At 41.5% G+C, this 11568-nt stretch overlaps 1 protein-coding gene across 4 annotated transcripts; it reads left to right on the forward strand.

The window, feature by feature from the left end:
- Positions 1–9: 9 nt before the first annotated feature.
- Positions 10–10792, forward strand: SLC35A5 (solute carrier family 35 member A5). Of its 4 annotated transcripts, XR_008440979.1 has the most exons (8): positions 163–425; positions 1363–1515; positions 2259–2357; positions 3532–3668; positions 6904–6971; positions 8173–8968; positions 9799–9919; positions 10412–10499. XR_008440979.1 is itself a non-coding variant. In XM_054001632.1 (7 exons), the coding sequence occupies exons 2-7, from the start codon at positions 1386–1388 to the stop codon at positions 10478–10480; spliced, it is 1299 nt and encodes a 432-aa protein (XP_053857607.1). In that variant the 5' UTR covers positions 10–112; positions 1363–1385; the 3' UTR covers positions 10481–10792. The 4 variants fall into 4 exon arrangements, 3 of the variants coding, with proteins under 3 accessions (XP_053857607.1, XP_053857602.1, XP_053857614.1); XM_054001632.1 differs by lacking the exons at positions 163–425; positions 9799–9919 and adding an exon at positions 10–112 and having other exon boundaries at positions 10412–10792; XM_054001627.1 differs by lacking the exon at positions 9799–9919 and having other exon boundaries at positions 166–425; positions 10412–10792.
- Positions 10793–11568: the final 776 nt, after the last annotated feature.

An 11568-nucleotide genomic window follows, 5' to 3' on the forward strand; every position in this document is an offset into this window, starting at 1 on the left:
GCGGGGGCGGGGCCGGGCCGGCGGTGCCGACGAGGGGGAGGAGGGCGCGCGCGCGTGTCCGCGCGGGGCGGGGCAAGGTGGGAGGTGCGCGCGAGCGGCCCCGCCCCGCCAGGTGAGGCCGGATGGTGGGGGTGGGTCGGGAGCGGGAGGGGCGCTGAAGGGGCTTCGTGCGGGACCCCGGGGGGAGCCCGGCCCTGGGCGGCGGGGATGAGTGACGGGGACCGTGCTGCCGCAGCGTCCCGGGACCCGGTGCGCCGGGGCGCGCCTGGGCGCGGCGTGCGAACACCGGGCGCTGCTGCTTCGGAGACCCGCTCGCCTCGCGCGGCCACCGCCCCGCCGCTCGCAGCTGCAGCCTGAAGCAGCGACGTGGCAGGAGGCGATCGGCAAAGCCCGGCGGCTGTTCCTCCGGGGGAGGAGGTGGCGAGGTGGGTGTCCCCCCGGTCCGGTTAGCCGCGCTCCGGCCGCAGTACCGGCGTGGGACGGACCGTCACCGTGGGACGGAGCCCAGCCCGCAGCTGGTCCAGAAGGGCTCTCCCTCCCCGCTCCTCCCTCGGTCGGCTGTTGCGGCCCCGGGGCCCGTTAACGGGTCGGGCGAGTAACGGCTGCTCCGGTGCTCGGCTCCCGCTGCCCTGTGCCTCCCCCAGCCGCTGGGAACCAGTCGGCGCCAGGTCAGCCCTAAGGGGTTGGTCGCTCTCCGCAGCTGTAGCGCTTCTCCTTGCTGGGATTAGGAACAAGAGCACTAAAAAAAATTAAAGAAAAATGAGCGTGTGAAATATCTTAGCTAGTCCGTATGCCGTAGCTGCGGACTTCTCAGGAACCAGCCTCCTTGTGCCACCTTCAGAGTCCCTTTGTATATATACGTCGTTTATCCCGCTTTGTCGGTCCTTGCAACATACCCTTCTCTCACGGGTGACCTTATTGCTCTCTACCTGAAAGGAGGGTGTAGCCAGGTGTGGTCAGCCTCTTCTGCCAGGCAACTAGCAACAGGACAAGAGGACATAGTCTTAAGCTGTGCCATGGGAGGTTTAGGTTGGACATCAGGAAGGACTTATTCACAGAAAGGATTATTATATATTGAAATTGGAGGTGATGGAATCACCATCTCTGGAGGTGTTTTAAGGAAAGACTGGATGTGGCACTTGGTGCCATGGTCTAATTGACATGGCAGTGTTTGGTCATAGGTTGAACTCAATTTTTTTTTTTTTTAAGTAAGAAAACAATCATTGTAGAACAAGATCATGGCTTGTTCTATGATGTAAGCATCTTTGTATAACACAAAGCAGTAAAATACACTTATTTTGCCTCGTGTAACCAGTTTCTGGAAGTGCTGCTTACAGTGGTTTTTTATCCTGCCATCCAAAGGGCACTGACGGTGAGGCAGCAGGATGAAGTTGGAGTGGTGTAGTCGACTTGCCCCTTGCTCCAAGACAACCAGCCAGACCTTTCTGCTTGGAGGAGTGTTCATTGCATTGGGCTCAAGTCGAATCCTCCTGATGAAGTATTCTGCCAATGAAGGTACAGTTTGGCAATACCCATGATGTATCTTGAATAAGAAAGCATTGATATTTGGGTTAAAACATACCCAAAAAATCTACTTCTCCACCTGCAGAGTTCTTTGCATAAACATCCTTTTATATTTATAGGGACGTGTTTCTGCACTGAAAATTTCTGTCTAGCCAGTGGTCTACCATAAAGGTGTAACTTGGGTTGCAAGGTGTATGATCTACCTTTAAAGATGAGGCCGGTGATTTATTTTATAGCTAACTCTTAGAAGATGACATTGTTGTGTAAGCACTCTTGGCAATACATGATTTGATTGAAATGTTTTCCTTGCCACAGGCTTAGGAGAGAAGTGCTATCCTAGTGGATAAAGTGTTAAAAACTGGCTGGTATTGCCAGTTCTAAAAGAAGGTTATGTTATCCTGGAAGCCATTTTTTGTGGGGGTTAAAAAATACCATATTGGTCTTTGGGGAAAGCCTTCCCATTTTAATTTGTTTTTAAAACAGCCATGTACTTAAGTTCTTCCAAAAAAAATTCTGCTGTGAACTGGAACCAAATGAGGAAAGATTTCAACTCATAAAAGAGGCTATTCAGGAAGTTGTATGTCATAAACTCCGAAACATTTATAACCAAAGTTCTGACAAAGCCTTTTGTGACTACAATTGTCATTGTAATGGTTAAAATAGATTCTTGCTCAAATTATGAATGTAGGAGACAGAAACTGATTGTGTACTCTCTGATTTGCTGGATCCCACAGATAACAAGTATGATTACCTTCCTGCAACAGTGAACATGTGTTCTGAAGTAGTAAAACTGGTCCTATGTGTAGTGTTGGCACTCTGGAATAGGAAAAAAGGTAAGTACCTATGTTTTAAATAACTAAAATATGTTGACTTCCTAAGATTTGCTGTCCCATGAACACTTTTTTTTTTAGCAATAGGTGACACTCTCCATTTGCCACAGGTTTTGCATTGCAGGTGATTTTTGGTTTTTCTTTCTTTTCTGTCCTCATATAAAAACTACGAGAGATTAACTTAATAGCATTTCAAAATGGTCCAGAACAAATATTTAAATTGGCAGAGGGCATCAGGCACTGGAGGTTCATGTTAAATTGAACTTTTGGTTTTGTCTGCTTCTCCAGAAACAGTCATGGCTCTGGCAAGCTGGTAAAATTTTCACCTTCACCATTTAATACAGACTTACCTAAGACAGTAAATATATTCAATCAGTGTTTGCTATCACTGCCTACTGCTGACTGCATGTTTTCTGGTTTTCTTTCTTTTTTTAAAATCCAGATGTCTGAGTTTTGCTGAACTCAATGTGTTGATGCTTCAGGAGAGGATTCGATATCATTGAGTAGTTTTAAATCTATGCTAACAAAGTACTTTTGGCACCAGCTCTGGAGTAGTCTAAAGTTTATCACAGTCTTCCTCCTAAAGTTTGTGTCCTGAATACCTAAGTAAATGTCATTCTCTGTGCTTTGTCTTTTCTTTCTTCTTTTCTTCCTATATGTTCTCTTTATACCCAGATCATGTGCTGTGGTCTGCAAATACTGAATTCTGGTTTATTTAGTACTTCTGACATTACTGGCTGACCTTTGGGTGCTCTGTGAAGGAATCCCCTGTCTATGTCATTGTTCCTGTTGTAGATTTGACCAATAATCAACAGGAAGTCACACCCAGTAAGGATGTCTCTGTTGTGTAGGGACTCTGGGGTGCTTTTTTTGCTGTCAAAGAATGGTTGACAGTGGAATTTTTGTTCCCAGTGGACAAATGCTGTGATGGATGTGACAGGTTCTGTGATACTTTCTCTGCTGCAGCAAGGAGGTGAGCACCACACAGGATTGCTACTCCAGCTGTGTGTTCTGCCCTGGAGCACGGGTTTCTGTGTTGCCAGAGAACTGTGGAACCCAAGGGTTTTCAGTCTAATGGTGTTCCTCAAAAGAGAACAGTGGTACCTATTCTGTTACAAGGGAATGGGCTTTCAATAATAGGAATGTCGTCTTTCTTACTGATTTCTTATCCTTTCAGAAAAGGGTTGTATGGATCACCTCTCTGAATGTTTTTCCTGGAAGAATGTATGCAATTCCATGAAATGGTCAATTCCTGCCTTTCTTTACTTTTTGGATAACTTGATTGTCTTCTACGTACTGTCCTACCTCCAGCCAGTAAGTATACTTACACTGAATAACATGACTTCTCATGTCTTAGTGGGTAATACTGCTCTTAGGTTATCTACCGTGGTGACATTGGCAAGGCAAGATGGTAACTGAGGCTGTCTGCTGTTTTAACACAGAAGGAATAATCTGGTACCTTCCCATTCTCTTTCCCTCTTTTCAGTGTTGTACAGCTCAGTTGCACAGATAACTCTTTCTATTTTCTCCATCCAACATGATTTTAGAAATAGGGTGAAGTGCTTAAGTGGGAGGGTTTTTGGTACTTTTCTTCCTTTGGATTCTTGAACTCTGTATGTCTCTCTCAATCAATTTGTTTCTCTTGCTGTTATTTGAGCTGCACTTTTCTGTGGGGCTTTTACCACTCTGTGTATGTGATGTAAAGTGAGTTAATGTAATCTCACAAAGGGAATAGGTGTAACAGAAACTGAGGAGGGGATGAAGAAAACTGACTTAATTTTTGCATTTCTTTGTTAGCTATGTTTAGGTACAAAATTTAGTTGGTACTTTCTTCTAGCTACCCTTATCCTTTTGGATGAACCTGCATATGCTCAGGAAATTGTGCAGGTTTTGTGCTTGCTTTTATTTTTGTGATACTTTTATTTTTATTATACTCTTTGGTTCAGAATCTATGTTTGCAGTAAGATGGAAACAGATGGTTTGTGCTTGCTATAAAGTACTGTGGCGGCCCCTGTTGAACATTGAAAATAAATGGTTTTCTGCCTTCTCTATCAGAATTCCTCTTTAAAATATTGTTCTCTTAGGTGTATATTTCTGCCAGGGACAGACCAGTCCAGAGTCTAGTCCAGGACTCAGCTGAAAAAAACCTAGTAAAATCAAGAGTCAGATACCTTAAAATAACATGCACAGCTGCTTGGTTCAGTGGTTTGTTGTATGGGGTTTTTTTTGTTGATGGGATTTTTATGTTGGTGGTGGCGGGGGTAATTTTTGATTGGTAGGGGTTGGGTTTGGGTTTTTGTTTTGTTTTGTTTTGGGATTTTTTTTTTTTTGTATATTTGTTTGTGGGTCATTTTGGTTTGTTTTGGTTTTTAGTTTTAGGAAGGAAATTGAGCTATAATATTTGTAGACGCAAAGCCTGATGCATAGGAGGTTACATAAATACTATTTTTCTCTTAAGAAATTTCATTTGGTTCAGTTACGCTAATCCTTTATGAAATTGACAGCTTTTGTTTTACATACACACCACCCAGACATACCTTGACTCTGTCCCCTCAGAATATGTGCTCTAAGATTCCTCTTTTTAGAACATTAAGCATCTTTTAGTTAGAGAAATTCTATGATGGTTAGCTGAAACTCTACCTTTATTTTGATAAAGAAGTATTAAAAGAGATAACTAAATACCTCTAAGATAGAATATCTTGATAGTGTACAAGACCATGAATGTGAAATGTGAAGATGCTTAAAAGGAAGATGGCCATACCTGACTGAACTTGGTCATGTGATTTTAAATACAAAGTAGTTTTGGGACTAAGTAGTGCCTGGGTGGGCAGCTGCTGGAATTCAAGAGTTGCTTTGGTGAGATTTTTTTGCTTCAAACTTCAGCTATAACTGTGGATATTTTTAATGGCTAAATTTCCTGGGGATTTACTTTTTCAGACTTTGCTTGTGACGTACAGATTAGTGGCATGGGGAACTTTGATATTTATATTTGTTTTCATCTAGGACAGAGACCTCTTGAGGTTTCAGAGAACAAAGTGACTCAAAATTAATTTTTTTAACTATTCTTCTAAAGATTTTGCTCATAATGTTACCAGAGATGTTGGATGGGAGCATTGACTGTAAAGCAAAACCAGAGTGTGCATGAAATACATCTACATTTTGCATAAAGGCTCTTTTTTTCCAGAGTGATTTCTGCCAAATTTCCTTGTTTATTCAATATTTTTATTCTTCCACAGTGTTCACCTAACATGAATATTTACTGAGTTTTAATTTTGCAAAGTGGAAAATTAAGATGTGTTTTCTTAGGCAGGTGTCTCATTGTCAGTAAGTGTTCAACTTACTTGAGAGCCTGTGTTGTGCTGTTTCATCAGAATTATTGTTCAGCAGACAGTATGCTGGGATAAAGTGGAATCAAGATAATGAGAAAAGAGTCTGTGCTTTTCCTCTGGTGAATGAAAAAGACATTCTGTAGCGGAATTGGGAGTGTGGAAATGATGAAAAAATTCAAGAAAAAGTCGGTGTTTTGTACTCCTGAATCCATATATGCTTGTGTGTAAAATTCTCTAGTGAGAATTCTCTAGTGAGAAAGGTGAGTTCACTCTCTGGCTCAATGGGACCAAAAACTTCAGATGCATGGATCTTTTGTACATGTACTGACTATACAGGGCAGTTAATAACAGACAGTTTGCAAAACATCCCCACCCTCAAAAAGAGGATTTTTTACTCCTACTGATGCTGGTGGATTCTGGTCTTTATTGGTAACTGGAGTGTTTAAAAGAGCCTCTTCTTAGTCTGGTGTCCCATTATAGAGTGTCTAATAGAGACAAAACAGAAAATCCTTGCCACAAAGAGTTGGCAGCTTGGGATCATGGCCATGGATTAGAGCACTGATGTTATTGTACAGTTATTCTGAAATTAAACAGAAGCTGTAGAGTTGTCTTCAGTTGTACTTCAAAATAGATTATTTTATTTAAATTACAGTTGCAGTTAAAAATTCAAGCCAAGCACCTCTTTATCCTTGATAAACTCTACAGCAAAAGCACTTGGCATAGAAGAAGTTTGTTTTCTGCAAGTGGCTTGTCCAAGTCTGGAATTTCATGAACACTGCAAATGGCACTGCAGCCAGGAGCAGTCTCTCCTTGCTTTATTCTTTGCTTATTCTCATTTTGGAGCAACTTCCTCCTTTGTGCCAACACAGCTGCTTTTGCAGCTGAGTGGTCAGCCCAGCTGGGGAACTGAGCTGACTGAAAACTAAACTGTTCTCTGTTAAGTATGTTTTCTGTTGCACTGGTTTCCTCACATCTCCATTTCAGTATAGCTTTCCCCACTGCAGTAGAGCTTGGGCTCTGTGGTTTCCCTGAGATTTTGAAATGGGACTTGAATATAATTTTACAGGTGTGTTATTGTACCATTTGGGTGAGGAAGAAAATTCACTACCAGTGCTTTTCACTCTGGCACCTTGCAGGAAGGTGAACACCTGAAGCCTGTAGGTTTTTGGTGTCTATAGTGTGTCTGGAGTGTAACTTTGTTCCTCTCCTTCTCTTTCAAGGCAATGGCTGTACTCTTCTCAAATTTTGTCATTATAACAACAGCTCTTCTCTTCAGGATAGTGCTAAAGTAAGTAGTATTTGCTAAAGTAAATGAAATCTAAATCTTCCTAGCTTTGATGAAGTTAAGCTACATTTTTCCTCTGTCTGATGGGAGCAGTAATTCTCTTTTCTTGCGACTATACCAGCTTGGAGAGGTGGTTTTGTTTTCTACATCTCAAGGTGTAGGAAATAATGTTTTTAGGAGTCCTATGTCTACATATTTGGTCAACTCTAGTAGAAAATAGTTGAAATCATTATTATATAGTCATTGAATGGTAAGCTTTCATTTATACATTAAATATCTTATTTAATGATTGCCAGTACTTCTTACAAGCCTGTTGCAGTTCTTAATTGAATGTAAACGTGGTCTAGTAACAGGAAATGAGATACATAAGAGTGAAAGATAGAGATGTGTTTGGTTCATTATTCATGTGACAAAAGCTAGACTAAGTGTTCCACTTTGCTGAATTTGTGCTCTTTATAGTATTATTTAGATTCAAAAAAGACTGTCAGGGAAATGGGTATTAACTTTACACTGTAAAAGTTGCTTGTGTTGAATATGGTACAAATAAGCCTTTTTTATATGTGTTAATATGCCAAAACAGTGCCTGATACTCTGAATCGAAATGCTTTTTCTCAGTTTAGTTTTGTCTCTTGTGATGTCACAGTTCACTTAATCTTCCAAATTTTTGATTTTCACCAAGATAAACAGGCTCTGTTTGAGTGGAAAAACAGTATAAATAATTCTAATTGTCTTATGAACTACATTTTTAGATTTATAGGAGTTACCATCATAAAATACTAGAAAAGGACTCCAAGTCATAGGGGAAAAGAGCAGTCTAGTGAACATTTTCCAAAGAAAGATAGTAATTATTTGGATGTCTGTGATTTTTTTTTACTTTATTCATCAGACCTTTGTTGCCATGGAGGTAAGAATTGCTTTTAAATTGTTAGGCAATCAGTATCTAGAAATAATGTGATCTTGAAAGGCCTTCCGTATTTCTTCAGAATACTTCATTTTATACTTGTTTGCCAGACTCAGCCCCCTTTGTCATAGAAAATCATGTTTGATTTTTGCATTTTATTGTATTCTGAAGAGACTTTTCTTTACACCTGTCTGTCTCCTTATCTGTGGCATGATGTCTTTTATATGTTTTATAGATTTGGATGTTCTGTCATTTAATTTATGCCGCTGTGTTTCTAAATTTAGTGGCTTTTTTGTGTACTAGGCGAAGACTCTCTTGGGTACAGTGGGCGTCTCTGGTGATTTTATTCCTCTCCATTGTTGCCCTGACTCGAGGAACTGGAGGCCACCAGCACAGCTTGGCTGCACATGGATTTCATCACAGTATGTTTTTTAGGCCATCTAACCACTGCCTTCTCGCTACTGGACCTGAGGAAGCGTGTGCGGAAAAGGGCAACTGCGCAGCACCAAGTTTCCTTCACAGCTTCCAGTGGAATGTGACCAGTACCATGGCAGGAGTATTGAAGCCTCTCCGCCTCAGCCTGGGCCATCTGCTTATTCTAGTGCAGTGTTTTGTGTCTGCCCTGGCTAACATCTACAATGAAAAGATGCTGAAAGATGTGGATCAGCTTGGGGAAAGCATCTTCACACAGAACAGCAAACTCTATGCCTTTGGGGTGCTGTTCAATGGGCTCATGCTGGCACTGCAGGCTAAGAACCGGAGGCAAATAGGGAACTGTGGCTTCTTTTATGGGCACAACATCTTCTCCGTGGCTCTTATATTTGTCACAGCTTTCCTGGGGCTGTCTGTAGCCTTCATCTTGAAGTTCCGAGACAACATGTTCCATGTTATGACTGCTCAGATCAACACTGTCATCATCACCACTGTGTCTTTCGTCATCTTTGACTTCAGGCCTTCTGTAGAGTTCTTTTTGGAAGCTCCTGTAGTGCTTCTCTCCATATTCATTTATAATGCCAGTAAAGCAAGAGGCCTGGAATATGCCACTCTGCGGGAAAGGGGAAAACTCATCAAAGGAGATGCATGGGAGAGGTCAAGTGGGGTAAGGCTTTTCAGTACTTGTCTCCTTTGGTTTCTCTTTTGTTTCACCTCCCTTATGCTATGAAATATTTGGAAGAGTCAACTTGTGTGCGATTGGACTTATCCCTCAACACCAAAGTTCTGCAATATTTCTTAAAATCTTGGGTATTGCTTTCCATATGCGACTTTTTGAAATCATGAAGCCTAGGTAAGCATTGCTTTCATGCTGTGACTGTAGACAGTTCTGTGAGCTACTTCAGCTTTGTACAAACCTTTTCTTGAAAGCTTTATAACCAAGAGAGTTTACTTACCCAGGGCATTGAGAAATTGGAATTGATGCTTGGGAAGTAATTGTACCTAAGCAGAACTGGTAAGTCTGTCTAGCTCAGGCCACATAATGAGGAAGTTAACACATTTGATTTTAAGGTTCTTTCTACCATAGTAGTCAAAGATAGCTGAAGACAAAAAGGCAATGTTTAAACACAGAGTTTTAACATGGTTTGGGGTTATTTCTTGCTATATATTTCCTCCAGGCCTGCTGGTGTTTTTTTTTCCTGATTTGAGCAGTGATCTAGTTAGCTAGAAGGTGTCGGGGACGGCTTGCTCTTAGAGCAGTCGTCCAGCTGAGCTGAGCAGTCACCTGATGGGGAAGGGTTTGTGTTTGCGCCCGTCAGCCCGCAGGTACGGACGGGCCGTGGATGCACGTTGTGACCAGCAGAGAGCACTGTCCCCACTGCGTTCCAGCAAACATTAAACTTGGAGATGTTTTTCAGAAATTCCACGTGGTTCCTTTTTAGGTTGTTGTTTAATGAGCAATAAATAACACAAATTCATATATTTTTGGTATGCCAGGTGTCATCTATTTTAGCACTTACAACTAAGCAGCTGTTGTAGAAACGAATAGCACTATGTGAGCATGCAAAGCCAGCTATATCTTGGGCTGCATCAAAAGCAGTGTGACCAACAGGTCAAGGTAGGTGATTCTGCCCCTCTGCTCTTGTGAGACCCCACCTGTAGTACTGTGTCCAGCTCTGGGGACTTAGATCTGCTGGAGCAAGTCCAGAGAAAGATGATCAGAGGGCTGGAGCACCTCTCCTATGAAGACAGGCTGAGAGAGTTGGGGATTTTCATCCTGGAGAAGAGAAGGCTCCAGGGAGACCTTCTAGCATCCTTCCAGTACCTTCCAACCCAAACAATTTTATGATTGTATGGAAGAATGGGCTACAAGCTGTTCTAGGCAATGAGTCACTAAAAAGTGTTAAAGATGCAGGGAATGTTTTTATGAGTATGTATTTCCTAAACCCTATAACACACTTGTAAGAGATTTAAATTACAGGGATTACAGGATTTTGCTTTAAGTGATACCTTTGAAATAAACCTTAGTCATTTTTTTTTTTTTTTTGGTGATATAAATAACAAGATGACTTTTGCTCACATTGCTCTCTTTTGCTTCTGGTTCCCATAGGATGGAGAGGAATTTGAGAGGTTGAACAAACCAAACAGTGACATCGATACAGATGAAGATTCCCTCTAGCATGAGGCTGGCTTGGAGGTGTGCTATTGCTCACAGTGAGACAGAGTTTATCTTTTATTAACACAGGGAAGAGTAATTTTTCCCCACTGACAGACTATTTGGAATTGTTTTGGGGCTGAATGTCAAATGTGGATGAGGACAGTATTCAAGCTGTATATATGGAGAGTTGTATTCATTTATGCCTGTCACCCAGTGTCTTGGGAAATGGAAATCTGGAATGCCTTTGTAGCAGCTGGTGAATTTTACATGCAGCTTACGTGGCCTAACTTTGAAAGAGCTTGAATAAAACAAAAGTTTATTGAACAGTATAAATGCATCATCTTTTTTTTGTGTGTGTTTAGAAAGGCTTATGTAGAAGCTTAGTTTGTGCTGAGTCCACTACTGAAAACAAATATTATGCAGCTACAGTAATGGCCTTCAACATTTGCAGCACTGAGAAAGAGAGTGCAGGTGGCAATATCATCTGGTGTTGTTCTACCCTGGCAGACTGATAAGGTCTTGCATTTATTTTGTAGAGAGAGAAGTCATTCTGCAGGGTGCCAGGCATAGTGATCTCAGAATTTCTGTTGAGGCATCTGCTGGATTGTATTTTGACTGAGATGAAAAATAGGTTCCAAATTATTCAGAGAATTTTGAAACAGGCATGGGAACAGGCATGCTGATAAAGGATTCCTGGTATGTTCCAAAGCCTCTTCTCTCAGAGCAATGGAAAAGATTTTGGTTTATAATTTCCTCCCTTCAAAAATGTGTCTTTCATAGTTGAAAGATACTGTCAGAAGAATTCTTAAGATAAGCAATGAGTTCAGTGTCAGAGCCTCATACCAGAGTGTATAGTAAGCAGTAAGTGATGCATTTCTGTGGACTGAAGACAGTCCTGTCTTTGTTCCCCTCTGCCATCCTGTCCAGGTGCTGTGTATGAAACTTGTGTGCACTGTATTGATGGCTTATTGCTATATTAGCATACCTCCTGTCATTGATCCATCAAGAGGGGCAGCCTGTTTTCATATGTGGTCCATGGTTTATAACTGTCAAGTTAAAATGAATCTAAAATTTGTAAATTTTTTTCTGTATTTTTTAGAGTACATGTT

The sequence above is a fragment of the Vidua macroura genome, chromosome 2 (assembly GCF_024509145.1).
Source record: "Vidua macroura isolate BioBank_ID:100142 chromosome 2, ASM2450914v1, whole genome shotgun sequence".
Classification (NCBI taxonomy): Eukaryota; Metazoa; Chordata; class Aves; order Passeriformes; family Viduidae; genus Vidua; species Vidua macroura.